Here is a 22,539-nt window from a genome sequence, read left to right as displayed (position 1 = left end):
ATTTATAGGCTCCGTGTTTTTATGGTATCAGGAATTGCCTGTATCAGGCAATTCACAGCTGCGGAGCTGTGAAAATGTGGTGTTTTGGTCGCAGTGTCTAGAAAATAGGGGTCTCATAAAGTTTAGTGGGAATCTCATGAGGTTTAATGAGAACAAGTGCAAGGTGCTGCACCTGGGCTGGGGCAACCCCCGGTATCAATCCAGGCTGTGGGATGAGCAGATCCAGAGCATCCAGGCTGAGAAGGACTTGGGGTTGCTGGTGGATGAGGGGCTGGACATACCCCGGCCATGTGCCCTCGCAGCCCAGAGGTCAAGGGTGTGCCGGGCTGTATCCAGAGCACAGTGAGCAGCAGGTGAGGGGGAGATTCTGCCTCTCCGCTCTGCTCTTCTGAGACCCCACCTGCAGTTCTGCATCCAGCCCTGGGGTGCCAGGACACGGACCCATTGGAGAGAGTCTAGAGAAGGCACCAAGATGATTAGAGGGAAGGAACACCTCTCCTACCCGGAATGCCCAAGAGAATTGGGGCTCTTCAGCCTGGAGAAGAGAAGGCTTTGGGGTGAACTAATTGTGGCCTTCCAGAACCTGAAGGGAACTGACAGAGAGAGACTTTACAAGGGCCTGGAGTGATAGGACAAGGGGGAATGGCTTCAAATTGAGATTAGATAGCAACCTATTAGAGATTAGATGATTAGATGTTAGGAGGAAGTTCTGTGCTGTGAGGTTGGTAAGGTACTGGAACAGCTTGTCCAGAGAAGTTGCAGATGCCCTGTCCAGAGCAGGTCCAGAGAAGGGCAATGGAGCTGGGGAGAGGTCTGGACCCCAAGTACTGTGAGGAATGACTGAGGGAGCTGGAGGTGTTCAGCCTGGAGAAAAAGAGGCTCGGGGTGACCTTGTTACTCTCTACTACTCCCTGAAAGGAGGTTGGAACCAGGTGGAGCTTGGGCTCTTCTCCCAAGAAACCAGCAACAGGACAAGAGGAAATAGTCTCAAGCTGCACCAGGAGAGGTTTAGGCTGGAAATTAGGAAGAAATTCATCACAGAAAGAGTGATTAGACTTCGGAATGGGCTGCTCAGGGAAGTGGTGGGGTCACCTGCAGGTGTTTAAGGAAGGACTGGACATTGCACTCAGTGCCATGGTCTGGTTGGACTCAATGACCTCAGATGGTCAAATTGATTCTGTGATCCCTGGAAGAGTTCAAAACCAGGCTGTATGGGGCTCTGAGCAACCTGGTCTAGCAGAAGCTGTCCCTGCTCATGACAGGGGGGGTTGGAACAAAATGATCTTTAAGGTACCTTCCAGACCAAACCATTCTATGAGTCTCTGATTTTGGTGCATGTTTACACACACACACATACTCTTTCATGGTGCAAATGGCTTTGAAAATTTCTGAATGATCTTTCTTTGGGCTTAGTTTTTTGCTTCTGAATCACAGAAAGGGCACATGTAGTTTTTATGGAGAAGAATGTTGGTGTGGTTTTGCAAAACTGCTTTTTGACTGATTCAGGTGAAAGTATCAGCTTTTTGAGGCAGACCCTATTCTTCTAAGAAGTAAGGGCTAAAGGAGAACTCGTGTTTTCAGGCTAAAGAAAAACTCTGACATCTGAATGCTTGCTTTATTTTTAAACTCACACTGCTGTTAGGCAAGTCAGATTTTAGGAGTGCTGTGCTTTGATCTTCTGATACAGCTATGTTTAAAACATTTTAATCACAAACCAGTTCAGTATTCCAGGTGACAGTACTTTTGTCATCCTCCTCTATTTGCACTGAAACCCATGCAACAAGTTTAGGTTACCCATCTCTCTTCAGTTCTGGGTAGAAAAGTTATGGTTTTTTTTTAAAAAGCCTTTGTTTCATGTGATCCACTTTTATACACTGGTCTCATATAGCTCTTATATCCCTCTGACCTGAAGCTGACCCTGTGCTGAGCAGGAGACCTTCCAAGGTCCTGTCCAGCCTAAGTTATCCTGTGTTCCTATGGCTGATGTTTTCATGTCCCTCAGGTCTGCCCATTTGCTTTCTCCCATATGCAAGTTCCCTTTTTTCCTCTCACCTTTTCAATTTTCCATCAACCTCATTTAAGCAGCAGACTGAGCTCCTCTGTTAAGTTTTATGTGAACGCACTGGAAGCTGTCCTGCAGCAGAAGGGCAGTGCAGGGGTGCAACAAGGGGCCAAATGGGACAAGATTTTCACCAAGAGAGGAGTAACGAGGGTCAGGGAAGCAGCATTTTGGGAGCTACCTCTGTGGGAACTGAGTGCAGGTCCCTGACCAGATGTGCCTCTGCCGAGTCAGGACAGCTCCTGCTTTGCTCCTGGGATGGTCAGGACCACTGATCACTGTGAGACAAGACTTGAGTCTGGGGAAAATAAGGAAAAAAAAAGCTTCTAAAACTCTGGATATAGTGAGTTGTGGACTGAAGTTATTTGCTTTAGTGTACCAAAGACTTTTTATATATAGGTATGTTTTAAATAATGAATACTATTTTATTTATTTATGTATTTATTTTCCTCTGCCCAAAAGCACACGGCAGGAAACTCATAAACCAGTTATTTACTTAATCATGTTGTCTCAAAGGATAAAACTGAAAAATTAATTTAGAATTTTTAATTTACTATTTTATCCCATTTTGAAACTGTATTTGTCTTTCATTTTGCCTGTGTATCTTAATGATATTTTTCAAACATTTTAAGATTATAGATGAAATCCTGAAACCCTTGAAGAAATAATTTTGCTGTTGGCTCCATGGAGCCTTTTTCTACCCTCTAACAGTAGGAGGGATGCTGGTTTGACTTTGATCAGTGGTCTGTTACAGAAATAGGCTAATAAGTATTCATATTGGAAGTTTAAATCCTTCATAACAGCAGTAACAAATAAGTCTTGCTCTCTTTGCTGCAGTGGATTTCACCCCAGTTCAGTATAAGACTCCACCACCTCCAGAACCAGAAAAAACTCTTCCTCCTTACAATGGATTTGGTTCTGAAGAAGATTCTTTGAGCTCCTGTAAGGGTTTGGTTATCAAGCCTGCCCATAAGGATTACAGGAAATTCCTGGTGAAAGACAGGTATTTTCTGTGAAAAATAATTTCAATTTTTTAAATTATGTAATTTTGTGAAGGAGATAAATGTTATGTAGGGATGTAATTTTTTTTCAGCAAAATAGATAGCTCATCAGACTTGTAAGGGACAGGTGCATGAGACCTGGGTTAGTGACATGGTACTCCAATTTTCTGCAAACTCTGCAAAACTTCTCTTTGGAGAAGGCAAATATTATGACCCTTCCATCCTCTACCTCCTTCCCTCTGCTGTCTTCAGTGGAAGTTTGACGGAAATCTTAGTCCAGGCATTAGTCAGGAATTTTGTATGATCCAGCAGACCAACACAGATTTGTTTTTCTGTTTGACTTTCTAATACTTGTTTTTTTTTTCTGTCTGCTGGATTTCTTGCATTTTACTGTAGCACTACTAAAGCTTTAACCCTTTACTTCCCATTTTGAAATGCTTTGTCAGGCAGCAGTCGTTGAAGCCAAAGCAAAAAAGCAAAGTCTCCTGCTAAAGATTCACCTGCAGAACCTCTGTAAATGAGGAAAGCTGTTAGAAAAGGCTCGGGAATGTATTGATAGTTCACACATAGACACTGCAAATTATTTAAAACACAATCATTTAATAAATATCCAACTAAGAAGATCATCTGGTGGACCTGAATTTGTGGGAGATAATCCTAGTATTAATTGCTATTCAGAATTTAGTTTGAAAATATACACACCTAAATGTGTTTTTCCTTTATAAATTTTCTGGAAAGAAACTTGGGGCTTGATCTGTAACTCAGCTTGAATAAAAATTAATTGCAGACCTGTGGCAGAGAAGCAATTTTCCCCTGAAAAGTATTCCTTTCTATCTGGCTGACTCTATCTGGTTCTGTTAATTTAAGCTGAAAATGGTTTTTGACGAAGTGGTGAATCTTATGCCATTTTCCTTCTTGGTGCAGTAATAACACAATGAATGCATGTTACAAAACTCAGGAGAAGGCATCTCATAGGGGTGAGAACTTTTCTTGTACTCTGTTTTTGAGTTCTTACCTGTTCCTTTGGTTTTTCAGATATGGCATGGATAGTAACATACTGCACTATGGGGCGAAACTCATCACGGACAGTCCTATTGACAAGGATCGGAAATTTATTATTTCCTACTTCCTGAGGGATGACAGCATTTCAGTATTTGAATATGCAGAGAGAAACTCAGGTAAGATGTAGCAATGTATCTAATCAGTCCCAGTTCCCCTGATCATTTGGTTGGACTTTACTGTAAACATTGTGGCCAGACTCAGCAGTAGCAGAAGCAGGGATGTGGATTTTTAAATGCAATGGGAATTACATCAGCAGGCCTGCTGCATTATCCTGCATAGCTGGATGTCATTGTAATTCGTGATCTTCCTCACTCAGAATTACATTGTTCATTGCATGACAGTACTTCACAATATCCTTTGGGAACTGCAAGTGTAATGCACTAGAACTTTTATTGCATTTTAATTTGAAAATCTGACCCTTAAACATTTGTTTTTGTTGTGGATAACATACAGGAACAGTATTGTAACTGATGATAAATAGGGACAGGAAATATAAGACATCAAGAAAGAAAGACTAAATCCTTTGTTTTGCAAAATTGTGTTATGAAACCTATACAGCATCCATTGTATAGAAGCAACTCATGAAAGGTACACAGCTATGACGCATTCTAACATACTTTACCATTAATCATGGAGTGCTGAGCATTTAAATAGGGAAGATTGCCCTGTGCTAGAGTCTGGATTTGTGTTTGTGTACAATACTGAACTGTATTCCAAGAGCCAGACTGTGTTTAAGTGACAAATAAATGCTTTGTTACTTCTCAGTTGCTTGAGCCCATTTATCCTATTGCTGGAGCATGGTCATCAAATGTTGTCATGTTTAAACTCTTTTTGGCCACTGTTGCTCATTTTAGGCTGCCTCCAGTTGAGGATATGAAAGGTTTTGTGATTTTCAAGCATCTTTTCATTTTTCTGAAGTGTCTTGTGCACAGATGGAAGGACAGAGCAGTGGGAAGGGTGTCAGAAGTCATTCTGTAATTCAGAGAGATGGGGGAACTTTGGTTAAGCACGACCCTGTTGGAGAGATTAGTGTCTTTCTGTGAAGCCCACAAAACATCTTCAGCAGCAGTTTCAGAGCAGTTAACATCCAGAAGTGCCTTTTCAATCCAAAGAACCTCTGATGGCATCTCTGCTTGTATCCAACTATATTATGAGTGCATAAATAGGCACCTCACCCCCAACTAAAATCCAATAAATTCTCTGAGAAGTGTTTGGAAGAGGTGTAGAGTACCTGCTTAGGACTTCAGTGAGCATTCCCAGTTAGTCCTGCTCCACTACAACATCAAGATTCGGCACTTTTATGGCAGCAGTGTCGTTATCAATATTTTACTCACTTCCTGGCATCCAGTGGCCTGTAATTTATGGAACTTCTTCTGTTGCAGCTAACTACACACACACGGTTATGTATGTATTTAATATGTAATGCTGCTGTGAGGCTCAAGAGCAGCTCAGTTCTCCACCAGTGAATGACACATTTGATTGGCATTTTTTATGTCTGGAGACATAAAGGGTGCTAAAGGTACAGCTGCACTGTTAAATTGAAGAAGTCTAGGGAACAGTTTGAATTTTGGACTCCAAGCATGTGTACTGCCTGTTCAGTCACTTCTAGCTCTCCTTTGCACTATTTCAACTAGACAAGGCCCCAAAGTGCCTTGAATACACAGTAATAATAGCTGTAACATGACACCCCAGATTTATCCCACAGAGAAGAGTCAAAGCCACACACTGCAGTGCAGATGTGGTCAGCTGGTCAAGCCATCAGCAGCATGGGTGCAAGGCCAGAGATTGCTGCCTGCCTTCCTTTCAGTTTGGAATGAGAATTTGTGCTGGGATTTCATCTGGGAGCCCATTGAACACTGCTGGTCAAATAAAATGTGAAACAATAAATGGACAAATTTTCTCACTAATAGTAATAAATGCTTCAAGGCACACATGAAAGGCATGTGTCTGTAAGTGGACTTCTAACTTCCCTGGGCTGTTAAAATGGATGGAGTAGCTGATTTTTAGAGGTCATAGAAAGGTGAAATGGAAGGATGTGGCTAAGAACTGGCCATTGGAGAGTTTAGTGAGAACTGCATTGAAGAGGCAGGATGAAGAGTAGGGATGTGGTGGAGGAGGTAGAGCAGCAGTTGGAAAGAGGCCTGGGGCTGCAGAAGTTTCTTTGTTCTCACCTTCCTTTTCTTTCTACTTCTTTTCTCTAACTATCCCTCCCTCATTTTAGTCATGTCTGAAGGAAAAGTGTATAATTTTCTTCAATGTTAAGAATGAGAAGGCTTTGCAGAGGTCAGGTAAGAGTGGCTAAGGAGAAAGAGTAAAGCATCCAAAATAACAACCTGGCCATCGCTTTTGTGCACAGGTTCAGAGGGCTATTTTTGCCTTTTTATTTATATGAGCTGGTACAAAGTAATACTTCAGATCTCAGTCCTAAAATGGAAGTAATAAGTTGCTCTTAGTTTTCCCCGTTCAGCAACCTGACGTACTTCACTCTATGAAACTCTATGAAATTCACAGGGCTGGACATCCTGAAGCACTTCTTGAGATGGGGATCAAAGCATGAGAACTTTGGCTCCCCATGAAGAAGATCACAACCCCTTTTTTACTCAGTGTAAGACCCAGCCAACAGCTGTACAAACACCTGCAAACTCTGATCTGATCTTAATGGAAGAGGGTCTTTCGTGGTGGTGTTTATTTTGTGCTTTGAGCCTGGCTTTTGTAGATTTCCATCAAAACTCCTTATCAGGTTTCAGTGTAAAATCTCTAACTTAATGAGATATTTTCAGTCATTTTTCTTTATACCACTTGTAATGTATTAACCTGTAACATTTAAAAACCATTATGGGATAGAAGTAGGTTTCCAGTATAAGTGCACAATTGCAGGGAAATAGAGAGGCAGGAGTGAATTTCCAATCTTACAAAGACATATTAAATATTAAAAACAGTTGCCAGGATTATATAACCTAAAATTTCTTATTTGTTTTTATAGCTGGGTGAAAAGGAATGTGTTAACATTAGAGTCACATTAATGATTTGAATTGTTTTTTGGTTCAAGCAAGGACTGATGATTACCATAGTGGAGGGGTTTTTGTCTTTTATGGTGCTAATAAAGCAATTAAGACGGACATCTGCTCCAAACTCTGGTTTAATAAGTAGTTTGGGTTTCACATTCTTTTATAATTTTGACTATAAAAGGCATTTGATTACGCTGTTCAATAGCCTTTTATTGGACTTGCATCACTATCTGACATAAGGGCATCATTAAATATTACTAAAGTAAGATTTTGGCTTTTGACTTTTGGCTTGGAAGCTCAAGTATCAACAGGAAGCAAACCTCAGAGTTGTTGTAGGGCACATATCCCAGTGAAACTAAACATGGGACAGAAGGTTTTCCAGAAAGCTTGGTACATGCAGTGCAGTCCTGTGGTACACCAGAAGTTAATACAGGAAAGTGAAATGTTCCTTTTAGCATCTTACCTACCCTTGAGTACATCGTGCAGTTTCTAGTGACACAAATAAAATCATTAGACTGTGACAAGGAACCATGTGGCATACCCACCTCACAAAGCAATGAGCAGATCACAATTAAATTGCATTGGCAGAACAATGTGTGGAAGACAGGGTCATGTCACTCCTATGTTTTTAAAAAATTTCAAAAGCCCTTTAAAAGAAATTAGAATTACAGTGCACCAGAATTCACCATCTTTGTAGGACAGCACTCTCTTAAGTTTTGATTTTTATTTTCCTTTTTCTGCTTTTAACTGCCTTTTAACTGCTTTTAACTATTTTCCTTTTTCTGCCTTTAGTTTAAGGATAATTGCCTACATCTTACTTTTTGGATCTTAGGTTTCTCAAGGGCCAGTTCCAAGGCTGGCAACAGAGTTATGGGAAAGATTTGAAGAGGCACATTTCTGTCCCATTTTAAAGAAAAGAAAAGCAGGGAAGGTGTTTGGCAGGCATTCAAATGAGACATGTCACAGAGTGTGCACAGTGTAACAGTTGCTGTGGACACTGGCAGAGACAGTCCTTTTAGCAATGAGAGGGAGGGGAAGAGAATGTTCTGAGACAGGAAACTGGAGCACAAAACATGGTATTTAAATACAAATCATCTGATTTGGGGTGTCTTTTTGTTGATGGCTTGGAGGTTTTTGTGTGTGAGGGTTTTTTTTTTTTTCCAAGTAAAGCCGTAATTAACTATTTTTAATTCTATTCCCATAGGGATACCTGGTGGGAAGTTCCTGGAAAGAGGTTGCATTAAGAAGCCTGGGCAGGAACTCTTTAAGAGTGAACCATCTGAATACTACAAGGCTCGGGATCTGTTTGTTGGAGCCAGAGTTTGTTTCCATGGTCACAACTTTCTTTTGGTGGATGCTGATGAATACACGTTCAACTACATGGAGAAGAATGCAAATGAGGTGAAGTAGGCTCTTGTTAATTTGTTATCTCTCAGGACTGTGGTTTATCCATATATTGTTCAGAATTATTTGTTTCCTCACCCAAAGTCCGCAGCCCAGTGCTCTCTGTTGAGCAATGGATTTAGGAGATGCCAGCTGGGAGTGCATGCAAGTCTGGCCACTCTTTACTGTCCATTTCCTTTTCCTTTCTCAGAATCCACTCAGGCTGCATTAGGGGTTGTGACAAGGAATATCCCTGCCTATTCCTTCTTGAGGCTGTTTATGAACCTCTTGAGTTGATCTAACCCTTGCTGAACCTACAGATGCTGTCAGCTTTCACAATTTTCTGTGGCAGTAAGTTGAAAAGTTCACTGCTGCTATGAAAAACAAATATTTGATAAAAGAAGTATCTTTTATCTGTTTTAAACCAGCCTCCGACTAGTTTCAAGGCCAGTTCTAGTGTTCTGGGGTTTGGTGAAGATCCCCATTCACCTGATGCACCACCTTCATAATTTTGTAAATCTAGGACATTCTTCCCCTTCAGCCTAATCCTGTCCTAGTCCTTCAGAGTCTCACCTGTTTTATTCTGTCCTTGCAAAGTAACTGTGAGGTGCGGAGGCTGGAACAGTGTATGGCACTCCAGGTTTGGACACATCCAATTTAGTCTTACTGATGAGGCTATTTTGTCCTGATTTGATTTTTTGAGTTCATACCTATTTTTCTGTCAAAACGTTTCCCTTGTAATATTAGAAATTCATATCACAGTCAGGAATTCAAGTTTACAGTGTTCATTGTCTTTTTCGTTGCCTTCAGAGGGGAGAGCAACAATAAATTGTGAGCTGGGATGCATCTGCTGATTTATGCTTTAGCAGAATGGTGCAATTTTTTTTGTAAATTAATGTGGATTAGCACCATCTGCCTTCCCTGGAACAACGAGGAAGATCTGAAAAATGCTTTTGGATGTAAAATGCTAAGGCTGCTAAGTGCTTTAAGCAGTAAAAGACAAAGCTGAAGCCTTAAAAATGCAATCCAGTGTGTTTCCTTCATGCTGGAGTGTTTCTCCTCCTGGTAGAATCAAAACCAAACCTATTCTCCAGAATTCAGAGCCCATCCTTAGATTGTAAATGTTCTTTGGAATGTTGTTTGCATTGATTGTCCTGGATAAATTGATGAGACTTTAGTTCGCCCGACTGAATGATTGTATAGTATCAAAATAAAATCCGCAAAATGGGAAGAGGCAACATTGAAAATACGTCCTTAAAGTGAATTTTGAAAGGTTCTTTGCACAATTAACATTTTAATGCAGCTGGTAGAAAAAAAAGGTTGATTCTCCCAATTGGTAGGTGCTTCACTCACATCCTTTGACTAGAGCTCCAGAATTTTGCCTCAGTTCATCAGGGGATCACGTACTCAAATCAAAACAACTTCAGCAAATATTAGAGAAGATCAGAGATGGAAGATTGTTTGAGGAAGGAGAAAACTTAAAGATTACTATTTGTTAGTTGTTTCTAAAACTAGAAAATAAATAATTTTCATTCTGAATAGACAGAGGTTTCCTTTCAGCAGAACACATCAGTATGTCTTCTGAAAACTAGTGAAAGAAATCTGTATGGAATGTTTTTTTAATGGAAATTGCCATTTTGACCACAGTTCTATAGGCATATGGTGATTTAGATGAAATTTTGATTGGTAATCATAATGCAGGTGGATATTGAAAATCTGTTTGACACCATCTAATATAGTTGGAAAGTTTTAATTTTCTGTTTCAAAATTATACTTATTGTATTGTTTTTAAGTTACAGGGAGAGAAAAATCCCTGAGTCTTCTCATTTTGATTCCCACCTTTACTGAAAGTAACATCAAGGACCTAGTTCAAAACTTTTTAGCACTTTTTGTTTCTTTTTCAATTTGTGGGAAAAAAATTTATTTAGGAAGTGTAGATTTGTTTGCAAAACAGAAAATGTGTGTTGTACACAGTCCTACTGGTATTCAGGTTTGGGGAGGGCTGTTTCAAACAAGACATCACTGGAAGGGAACCCAACATCTCTGAGCAGCTTCAGTTGTTCTTACTTTGCTGTCTGCTGCAGAGCAAACATGGAAAAGGATTTTACTTCCATTGAATTCAGCATAATAACCTCTGACTTAAGCAAGACAATCAAACAAAACTAGACTGTGACTAGAAACATGTCAGCAATTACATGGGAAGGGGGAAAGCAGGTGAAATTATTGCAATGCTGCTCAGATACTCAGTGCCTATGTAGGTGTTTGGAATATGTAGTTTAGAAAAAAAGAGGTGAAAATAGTTGTTTTGATAATGTAGAGAAGGCAGGCTCTTAAATATTCAGAATACTTTGTCCAGCCTGAAATACTCTGCTCTCTGAACCCTTCTGCTCAGTCTTTTCTCCCTGTTCCTTGCTTGGTCAGCAGAAGGCTGTGTGCTTATGGCTCAAACTCTAACATCTTGGAGAGGGGCCTGGAAAAGCTGCTGCCTCTAAAACTCTTTGATTGCTGCTCCAGCTGCTCCAAACCACTGCCTTGCAGGGCACTGCCTGCCAGGGCTGCACCTGGGGTTTTGGCGTAGAAATTGTCTTCTCTAATTCTGAGAAAAACCTGTAAGCACTGATGTATTGATGAAACTTGGATCAATTTGTACTGCTCTGGCAGTGCCACAGGGACTTTCAATACCCTTTTCTAGATCACTTTGAACTGATACAAACCTGTAGATACACTTCAGCATAGTTGGGACTGAGGCCCAATTTTTATGTCCTGGTCCTTAATACCAGTCATATCAAATTTCAGATAATTGCTATTGGAAGAAATGGGAGAAAAGTATTTTCAGGCAGTTCATTGTGCTTTTTAAGTTAGGTAGAGCATGACAGATGTAAGGACATAGCAGATAATCATACTGGGAGTCACCCTCAATTTAATTACTAAATACTTTTCTATGTTTTATATTAAAAATGAGTATAGCAAATAAATCTTTGGTAGAGCATTAACACAAAAACTGAATATAGATTGAAAGCCTTAGTATTTCAGTTCTTTTTAATCTGAGTTCAAATTTATTTTAATGGTCTAATTAGGAAGAAATAAACATTTAAGCATTTTGATATACAACAGGTAAAATTGGTTCCTAAAAATTTCCACTGTGCTATTTCTGAGTATGTAAGACAATGTAGTCCAAAATTAATGAGACTACCTGTTGAAACTTTTCACTGGAGCCAACAGTGAAAAATTAGCTTTAACTTGGTGAAATTTATGACTTGAGAATTCAGTGAGGTACACCAACATAAAATGAGGACCAAGTTATTAGAACTGTATTTAAATGTTTCTACTTCTGCTTTAAAAATGCAACGTTTCAAGCAAAGGTGGATGTTCTTTTATGTAGCTGGACTAAACTTTCTGAGAATGCATGGTCTTAAGATTTTTAATTGTTTATATTCTTGATAGGAAGTAACTTTATTTTCCAGTAACAAGCTTCCCTCCAAACTTAACACAGTGATGATCTATGCATTTGAAGTGAGGAAAAGAAAAAACTAATAATACTCTGCAGTTCAATATTGCCCTACACCTTGATGACACACAGGGTGGGTTGCAGAGTGCTTTTCATAGAATGGCTTGGATTGGAACGGCTTGGGAATGGAAGGGACCTTAAAGATCATCTCGTTCCATCCCCCCTGCCATGGGCAGGAACACCTTCCACTATTCCGGGTTGCTCAGAGCCCCATCCAGCCTGGCCTTGGACACTTCCAGGGATGGGACAGCCACAGCTGCTCTGGGCAACCTGTGCCAGTGCTTCACCATCCTCACAAGAAAGAATTCCTCTTAATATCTAACCTAACCCTACTCTCAGTTTGAAGCCATTCCCTGTTGTCCTGTCACTCCAGGCCCTTGTACACAGTCTCTCTCCATCTTTCTTATCAGCTCCCTGCAAGTACTGAAAGGCCACAATGAGGTCACCCTGGAGCCTCCTCCAGGCTGAACAATCCCAATTCTCTCAGCCTTTCGTCATAGCAGAGGTGCTTCAGCCCTCTGATCACCTTGATATCTCCTCTGGACTCGCTCCAGAACTGCACGCAGCCGAGGCATGTCCAGCCCTCACCCACCAGCCCCCCAAGTCCTTCTCCCACAGCTGCTCTCCATCTGTTCATCCCCCGACCTGGATTGATACCAGGCATTGAGACCAGCACCTTGCACTTGGTCTTACTGAGATTCCCATGGGCCCATTTCTCCAGCCTAGACAGGTCCCTCTGGATGGCATCCTATCCTTGAGGCCTTTATAATCTATGTCTTACTTTCCTCTCTTAAGTTCCCCATGTCTGATATCAGCGTTGTCCTCAACAAACTGAAGAACATGACTGCATCTCGTGCCAAAGAAATCAGAAAGACTTTTGCTACGACTGACCCTGAGCATACCAATGTGATTGGGTATGACACGTTCAGGTAAGACAGTGGATTTGGGGTTTTAATATTTAATAAAGGCGGATGCCCCCAAAATGTATACAGCATGACTGGGTTTTGCTTTCTCCACGTTAGCTGACAAGTGGCATAGATTCGTTTTGCATTTACTTGGAATTGTGTGTGAAAAAGAAAGTAAATCCATGATCCAGAAAAAAAAAGTGATCGTTTCAAGTAAGCTGAAGAACACAACAGAAATCTGTCTACTTTTTATGGAGCTGACACAGAGTGTTGTGAAGAAGGGCACAAGTCAGCAGTAATAGATATGCTGAAAGATAAAGAAAAGTCCATCCTGAGAGTCAAACAATAGTTTTGAAATTCAAGTAGGAATGTTCAGGTTGCCTCCCAAAAATGGTGTTTGGGTTTTGAATCATTGGTAAAGAAGACAGTCTTTACAGAACTAAAGTGTATTGAAATTATAGAAGTGGTAAGCGTGTTTAAAAAAGATTGGAAAGCAGTCGTGAGAACAATAATTAATACTTGGATAGTGATTTAAACATAGATAAAGGGAGCAGAAATCTGGATTCTGGCAATGATCCAGATATGGCAATCAGCAGATGTAGAAATACTTGAAAGAAGAAATCATGCTCAAATACAAGCTTATTTCAGTTTATTCCACAGCCAGAATACTTGAGCTTATGAACTGTGTTGGGCACAGTACTGGTGAGGTTAATCCTGTGAAACAGAGGAGAAAACTTCACTTAGCAGCATTTGGTTATCACAGAAGCAATACTCTGTGTGTTTAGGAACTGTCATAATAACTAAGGCATTTAAGTAGATGAATATTGCATGGAATGTCATCTCCATAGGAATGCTAACCAAGGCAGAAATTGCTTCTGAAATATCTCAGAAGAGAAATACATCAGCAGAAGGTTCTTTCAGCAATTCAAAGTGAAAGTAGTGAGAAATTAAAACAAGATGATACTCACAAATGAAAAACAAGTGGTTAAAGCTAGGATTTAAACTATGAGAGGCCACAGTTTTTGGCCGCTTTTGGTCAAAATATTTCTGAACTCAGGTATTTTACTCAGCAGAAGCAAGATTTTGAATTGCTGATTGCATTAAGAGGGAAGACGTTATTACTTGAGTAAGAAGGAAGGAAATTGAAAGTTAATGATTGTCAGGAGAAAGTTTCAAGCACTTGGAAAAGGGTTTTTAATTTATGTACAAGGTAAGTATATAAAATAAAAAATATGGTTTTAGTTCAAATTATGAAATAACCATCTGCAAAACTTTGTGCATGCACTAAGAGCAACTCAAAGGTTTGGAAGATTTGCATGACCAAATTAGAGAAGCAACCTTTTAGAAGGGATGATTGTGCTTTTAAATAGCAGGGAAAGGTTTTTATTTTATCCAGAAGAGGCTCAGTTGGGTGTAAATTTAATCACGGACATAATCTGTGCAGCTGTGAACAGCTCAACTGTTTAATTTAGGGCGGTGCTATTCTGTGACATGGAGAGAGATATGTCTGATCATGTGGTATTGAGGGACTTGGCTTCAGCCACAAAAATTGCAGGAGCCCTCTCCATGAGCAGGAAAGCTGGGGGAAATCAAGGTTTTCTGGGCCTCAGTGCTCACCTGGGACAGTCTCAACACCCACCAATGGTCCCCGTCCCTCCTGTGGGGGGAAGGCCTGGGGTCTAATGGGGAATGTTCACACTGCCAGAGCAAGAATTTGCCTATTAGGAACATTGAACATTTGTGCTCTATAGTGATAGTAGGTTTTGTTTCTGTAGATTTGTATTACATCCAGTAATTTAAAGGCTCTCATTATTGTTATCCGTGCATCTCATTTTAGAATGAAAGAAGCATTTTTAATGACAAAAACGAGAGCACTTCTTTACGTATATGAAAATTCCAAGATATTTTTATGTGAATAGAATATTTTTTTTCTTTCAGTTTCTTATTGTGTAGATCTCTGTTTATTTTTAATCTGCCATGACATTTGATGATTATAGCTAACAACAAATGATTATTTTTAGTACAGGCAATTATCTGTATGACAGCTTCAATGATAATCCTCTTTCCTTATCTTAAATACAGCTGAGGCTTTACTGTGCTCTGAATTCGGCTGTTCAGATGTCTTCCTTTCTACCTATGTAATTTTATATGATCTGCATGTAAAAATACATCTATAAGTATGGTGTAGTGAACAGAATTGTAATTATACAATTTATTTTAACTGCTTTCAGAACCCAAATCTTCAGCATTTCATCTGGGAAATAAATATGTAATGTACACTGAAGCTATCCCCTAAGCTATCATTAAAACTACTGATATCTTTGTTAAAAAGAGAATTAAAAAAATAACTAAAACTTAGATGCCTGTGCATCACGCAGCCCTATCCAGTCTGTTTTTTCTCATAAGCTGCTGGCAAGATTGTTTGCTGTTAGAGACAAAGAACCATGTGGGTCTAACAAAGATGTCTATCTTCAATTCAGCTTGAGAAGCAGCTCTCTTGAGCAGTTAATTATGACTTCTTCTTTCTATAATAAATTCAGATTGCAATCTGTCTTATTCTTCTAGAACAAAAAAAAAAAGTAAAACAAGAGATAGCTAAGCTGTGGGAACAATTATTGCAGCTTGGGGTTTTTTGTCAGGGAGAGTTCAGATGTCGTTCTGTTTGTGAGTCTTGGGTCTCACTCATTAGTCCCTCACAATCACTAAAATATTCCTTAATTCCCAAGTGAAATAATTTTATTTGCGGGTTTTTGTGATTTGATTGTCACTGACTGCATTGAGAAAATAAAAGACTTTTTAAATCCTGACACTGGAAAAATCTGTGCCATGTATGGAAATCCAATCTGTGGAAATGTTCCAATGGCTGATGTTATCTACAGCCCCCAGCTCTGCCGGCCCAAGCATTGGCGTGCCAGGCTTATCAGGCTGCATTGTCCTCTTTGTGTGTGCAGTGGTGTTACTGCAGGCTGCAGGAAAGAGGCTCCAGCTTTGACTGGATCTCTGAATGCTGCTGCAGTATAAATAATAATATCCACTAAGTGGAAAAATAATACTGACAAGATAATGATAATATTAGTAGATGGACCAGGTCTTGGTCATGACGTTTGTGTAATCTCAAATAAGTTTTGCTACTGTCAACAACTTGTCACTTCCTTGTATTTATTTCCTGCCACTGCAAATAAAGGATCATTCTGATTTATTTAATATGAAAAAAGAAGCAGTTGAATCAAAGTAGACACTCCACAGTATTTAACCTTTCTTTAGTAGCTGTGTAAGTGCAATCATATTACATGAAGTGGTACCTTCATTTGAACAGGACCACACAAGCCTCTGCGAGGATGCAAGTGAAGAACTATGTTTCTTGTTAGAAGTTTGCAAATTTGGAAGAGTCCTAAGTTTCTGTGCTTTCAGTTCACATGCGGATGTTAAAGAGGCCCTTCATCAGATTAATTCAACAATTTAAGTATTCTTCAGGCAGCTGTTTGAGTCTTGTGTCAGAACTTTGTGCATCACTACTAATTTCTTCTATTTGTTTTTGAGGATTGGTGTTTAATCAGTATCCTCATGGGTATCACAAGGTACAGCACTAATTGCACCAGCAATTACAGTGAAGTTTATTCTTAGTGCAGTTTATCCAGAAGTATTATATATAATTAATCTAATTTTGACTGAGACACAGAAGCCTATGTTAATGCTTGCTGTTAAAAAGCCTGGTTGAATGTGAGTGCACCAGAGGGAGATGTTTGGGATCAGAGAGCCAATGTAGTTACACTAATCCAGATTTAACAAGAGGCCTTGTAACAGCTGAGGGAGCTGACACTGTCCCATCAGATGGATCTCAGGAACATTTCTTCTTCCTTGAGCTGGGCTGATTTGTTTGAGCAGCACACACAGGCTTGGGAGAGCACAACCCAGGCTCATCCCTGCATGGGATCTGATTCTCCACTTACAGCAGCCAAGTGTAAGCTGCTCTTGCTGCTGCCTTCTCTCTTACATTCTTGCCAGGGAAACTTGTGGTTGGGTGTAATTTTCTGTACGGTATCTCTGGTGAAACACTTCAGTCATGGTTAGGATGTATTTTTGTATGTATAGGCAGCTACTGAGGAAATTTGGACATCCTTCCTCCCTGAAAGTTAGTGATTATTAACTGGTTTTAAGTTATTTACTTATTTACTTAGTTTTATTCACTTAAAACTAATGTAGGCTGTTGTTTTTGTGAACAGAAACTGGATAGTCAGTGTTGCTGGTGGAGCATTTTCAGAACATGAAATTATGACCCTTGGGCGTCATTATGGCATGAGAGAAGACAGTCAAACAGACCTGCACCTCCTCCTTTCAGTGGCTCAAGAAAAACTAAAGAAAAACACCTTTGAAAATTTTGATCAACTGACTACAGTGTTTATGTACAACGACCGAGAAAAGTAAGTTTCCTCTCTTTATCCTAAGCTGTTATTTCAGAAGCTCTTCTTGTAAACCCACCTACTTTCTGTTTGTTGCTGAGCAAATGGTGTATTGTGGCCAAAGAATATTATTCACTATGTTAAGCCTCTCTCAGCACTTTACAGGAGACAAGAAAAGGACACCCTTTTTGTCTACTTTAAATTTTGTGTGGACTTTTTATTATAGATGCTGTACTGAACATTCTGTGACATCAGATACCAGTTCATGGGCAAAACAGAGGATTTTAAATCGAAGAGGAGAAATAGTGATTTAAGGGGGAAAAAAAAGAAAGGATTTGGATTCTTTATATGACTCATTTGCCCTTTTTGTTCTCTGACATCACAGATAAAGAATCACAGAGAATCACTGAGGATCTCAGTATGAGAAAGGCTACAATGTGACCTTCAAGTTTCTCAGCTTCGTAATAGCAAAATTTCATAAAACTTTGTTTTCTTTACTTCTATCCTGATATTCCTCATGTGTTTTCCTATTCACAGAAACATTCACTTGAAGTAAACCTGGAAAATACCTAATGTATATTTCTACCTCTCTCTTTCTGATGTACAGGTGTGGATTGTTGCCTTATGAGACCTGCAGGACCATTTGCAAGTCCTTTAAGTTGCCACTTACTGATGATCTTCTAGAAACTTTATTGACCAGGTAACAAGGGCAGATAGCCTGATCTGCATGCACAGGTGCAAATCAATGCTAAATATTTACTGCAGACACAAATCTTCAGCATTTCAGGAGGAGGTGCAGTATCTAATATGAATCCTTTCATGATGCAGATTTTGTCCCTACACACATGCAGACTTTCCTATTTATAGAATATTTATAATCAACTGAGATGCATCCATCTTAGCAACTTCTCTTCATTTTGCCTGGCACAGTAAATCATCTGGGGTTTGGCAGAATTCTATGGAATTAATCTTTCCAGAGTCAGTTACTGATACTTATCATTTTCAATGAGATTCACCTTTTTTTGCTTTAGTTGTTCCTGTCTATAGATGTAGGGTAAAAACAATAATCTTATGAAAGCACATTGTGTGAGTTCCAAGGAACACACCAACATGAATACAATGAAATTTCTTTATCAAGTAGACAGCATCAGTAGTAAATAAAATAGCTTTGCTATTCCTATTAATCTCAGCTGAAACATATTCTTAAAAGGAAAGGAGTCTTGGCATGGCTTTGTACTTTTCCATAGCACATTTAGGTGTTTTGAGACAAATTGCTTTACTAGCTGTATTAATGGGAATAGAAGTGAAAAGAACTTGTGTTAAAGACTAGAGTTCAGAGTAAGCTGTGGTGCTCTGAACACTCATGTCTTGTTGAGTTTGGTTTTCCCAGGCAGATTTTCTGGTGATAGGTTTAAATGCATACTTAACTGGTTTATTCTTTCCCTTGTGGGAAATCCTTAAATGTTTTGTCTGTGCTTTCATACTGTGTTAAAAACAGGAACAGGTCTTGTCTTCTGTCATGTTAAGAATCTTTCAGGTAGATACAATTTTTGATTTCAGGAGGAGTTGCAAATTAAGTATCTGGGTTTAGTAAATAGTGAAAAGACCCTTGTCAGGCAGAAATGTGGAATCTGTTTTAATAAAGCTTCTTCATACTGCTGTTCATCACTTCTGACACTGAGTTATAAGCATTAGTATTCAGAAACATCTGAATTTTAACAGTAATCTACAACTCATGTTTTAGAACTCCCACCAAGCTGCCCAACACAATTGTTGAAAGACAATTGACATCCCATACTAGACAAGGGGTTCTAACAGATTCCACTTCTTAAGGGTTGAACTTGAATAGATGCACAACAAGGCACTGGAAGTTTTCCTTCATGTACTAACTCAGTTCTGATAAGAAGCAGACAAGCCTGACACATCCTGGGCTCCAGGGATGTGTTTATTGTTTGTGAATTTATACCAGGGAAAGCTTCTGTGCCCTGACCCTCTTCTCTCCTAAAGAATCTGAGTGTAGGCAGTTAAAAAGAAAAAGCCCAGTACACTATAATAAAAAATAGAGATAAGCTTAGAACACAGGGAGAAGATCAAGGTCTGGATTTCACCCAATTTTAGCAAGGTACCCATGACAGCTGGGTGAGGTTTCAGCTGCTGTAGGTTCTTTCTGTAGGTGGTGGAGGAGAGAGTTATCTCCTCAGCCTGTATGAGAGCTGCATTTCTAAATTATCATTCATGTTCCTTAGTTTCTAAAGGGGCTGAGGCCAGCCTGTGTTACAGATTTCTGGATGAGAAAGGTAAATGAGAATGGTGTGAAGCTGGGCCTCAGAAATCCGTGTGGGAAGTGCTTCATTTGGCAAAAAAGCCTTGCGTAAGGCACTTCTAAGTTACAGCATCAGCTGCTTCAAATGTGGCAGTTTAGGTGGTGTCACAGCACTGCAGGTAACGAGGAAGATTGTCACATTCTTCATAATGTGTGCACTTGGCACTGCTTGGGAAGTTTATTGTTTTATTGAACTCTATTTAATAGGACATAATTTCCAGTAGTCTGTAAATCGAGGAGTTGAGTTGGCTTAATGGGATTTAGACTTTTCCTTTCTTTCTGCTTCCTGTAGTTTTCTTCAACACTGAAGAATCATGAAACAGGCAGGTTTATTGTTAATGAAGGAACAGTCTCATTCCTGGGGAGCTTGCAATTCAGTGTGGGCCAAATTTGTCAACAGTATCCTTCCTTCCTTTCCTTCCTTTCCTTCCTTTCCTTCCCTTCCTTTCTTTCTGGGAAGCATGTAGTTTTGTGTCCACTGATACTTCTAAAACAAGTGGTGGTGGTGGTACTACTTTGTGGATCTGTGTTTATGAAGGAAGAAAGTGGTACAATAAAAGTTGCTGGACTGATTCCCACAAAATCAGTATATATAGCTAATGCACTAGCTGGACCCTATTCAGCTATAAAATGATGCTGGACAGTGTGATCAGATAATAGTTGAAGGCTGAAGCTCTGTGTTTATTCAGCTTTGCTATCTGAGATTAGGTGGCAAAGACTTTCTCCAGGACTTAATGACTCTATTTTTCCATTTTGAAAGGTAGTACTCTTAAAGTATTTATTATTTACATTTGTAAATTATACTGCAGTGATCTGTCACTTATTAAAAGCATGGGGTGGGACTAGAAATAACTGTCTAATTTTGTGGTCACCTCCAAATGACCCAAGACTTTGTTTATTGTACCCAAAGACAACTCAGTTGCTATGGAGTGCAGGGACAGCACAAAAATTGGGGTTTGTTAAGACCTTTTCATATTGTCCATCTAGTATAAATTTATATTTTTAATTGTGAGATGTTGAAATAGTAAGATTTAGGTACCCAACAATGTGGACGTTTTTCCAATTTACTTGTGCTGGCATGTTAAAAAGTATTTCCTTTCTCCATAAGCATTTTCTCACTTACTTTTTTAATCACAGAACAATACAGAATTTAATCACGTTGTATTAAGCAATACAGATGGTACACAGTTGTTTCTGCCAGAAAACTACAGTAGTCATTACAAATATGTCTTTAAATTTATGCAGGCATAATGAACAATTACAGTTTGTTTAATAAATAAATTTTGCCGAAGTGCTTAAGTAATGAGTTTAGGGGTTTTTATCTGTTATTTTTATTTACTGCAATGCTAAATTGATGCTAACAAGGACTTAAAAAGAAACAGTCCTTCCCTGGAGGATTTATAAACAGCTGGTAGATAAGGAAGGAAAAAATTGAGAGAAGAAAGAAAGGATGACAAGTTTACAAGCATTACATGTTGATTATTCTGCATTAATTTAGTTGTTAATTGCAAGTCCCTATTTTTTAAGATGATGTTTTTAAATTTCTGTTAAAAGCATCTGTGTAGTTCTTCACCTCTCTACACTGCCAGGTGAGTCTGTTTGACTCTGCTTGTGTTTTTGAGAATCTCCAGTCCCTCAGGTAGCAGTGCCTGATGACAGAGGGCCTCCTACATGGTCATCCAAGTTCTCAAATCACTTACAGGCCAGGCCAGGCCACTCCTACTTGCTCAGTTTTTCCCAGGATTGTGGCTGGGTAAATAATTTTTTACCTATCTTCCGACCTGTAATGGGTTTTTTAGGGCTGCCCTTTCCCTTTTCAGGAAACAAACCCTCTTTTCCTGCTACAGCAAGTGTCCAGTAGCAGAAGCAGCAGTGGAAATGATCACAAGATCTTTCTCCTGCACTCTGTCTTCTTGTTACCTTTGGTGCCTGAGACTCCCAGTGCCATTCGTGATTAAAAGGTTCCCTAGCATTCATATTTGGGTCTCTTAAGACAAATTATTCCTGTTATTCAGTTTGCTAAGGAGCTGGTGGTTCAATTCATGGTTGTTCAAGGCATGAAGAAGTGTATTATAAATATAAATTAATAAAAATGAGATGGTAGCCATTATTATTTAATACTGACTTGTTGTCCTGGGTTGCAGTGTATTCTATTACCATCCCCATCAGCTGTTGAAATCAGGTGGGGCAGTGTTTCCTTGCCTCCTCCCCCCAGACTATCTTTCTGTTAATTGCCCATCATTGTCCTGCCACATGACTCAGAGATAACTCCCTCCGGACTATCTTCTGTTAATGAGCCTAATCAACACTTTGCCTCATGACTCGTTACCCCATTGTGAGATGCTCCACCCAGAGGGAGGAACCAAGCATCCCATCGTGGATATAATCTGGGACTCTGAACACCAGAGACAACCCTTCCACTGGATTTCTAGAGGACAGGAGCTACACAGCCACCACTGGACCTTCTGAGGAGGAGTAGACCCTTTTTCTACAGGATCACAGCTTCAGAGGACTGCAGCCACCATTCTACCAGACTGCTACCACCACCCTGCCTAACAGGGTGTCAGGTTGTACCTTGACTCTGTCAGTTTGACAGTGTTTTCTTTTACCTTTTTTTTTTTTTTTTTTCCCCCCTTTTCTTTAATTTCCATTAAATTGTTATTCTGACTTGGTGCCTCCCACTGGTTTGTTTTCAAACTAGCACATAATTTGGCGCCCAATGTGGGGCAGCTCTGAGAGAAAGTCAGAATTACAATTTTGTGTTAACGGAAACCTATTCACCATGGTGCTCAGCTTGTCTACATGGGTACTGTATCTTGCTCTCTATATTTTTCCTCACATGGGGAACTACCTGCCTGTTGTATTACTCCTGTTAAAACCAGGGAATGGT

At 39.6% G+C, this 22,539-nt stretch overlaps 1 protein-coding gene across 1 annotated transcript in view; it reads left to right on the top strand.

Annotated features, from left to right (window-relative positions):
* Nucleotides 1–22,539, top strand: part of EFHC2 (EF-hand domain containing 2) — a 71,147-nt gene that overhangs the window by 30,722 nt on the left and 17,886 nt on the right. Inside the window, exons 8-13 of the mRNA XM_048289745.1 lie at nucleotides 2,897–3,062; nucleotides 4,096–4,238; nucleotides 8,335–8,531; nucleotides 12,817–12,950; nucleotides 17,150–17,347; nucleotides 17,934–18,026. Coding sequence (XP_048145702.1) covers nucleotides 2,897–3,062; nucleotides 4,096–4,238; nucleotides 8,335–8,531; nucleotides 12,817–12,950; nucleotides 17,150–17,347; nucleotides 17,934–18,026 — 931 coding nt within the window. The remainder of the gene's footprint in view (nucleotides 1–2,896; nucleotides 3,063–4,095; nucleotides 4,239–8,334; nucleotides 8,532–12,816; nucleotides 12,951–17,149; nucleotides 17,348–17,933; nucleotides 18,027–22,539) is intronic.

Source organism: Corvus hawaiiensis, chromosome 2 (assembly GCF_020740725.1).
Source record: "Corvus hawaiiensis isolate bCorHaw1 chromosome 2, bCorHaw1.pri.cur, whole genome shotgun sequence".
Classification (NCBI taxonomy): Eukaryota; Metazoa; Chordata; class Aves; order Passeriformes; family Corvidae; genus Corvus; species Corvus hawaiiensis.
Note: the sequence above shows the minus strand (reverse complement) of the source record. Positions and strands in the feature narration are given on the sequence as shown.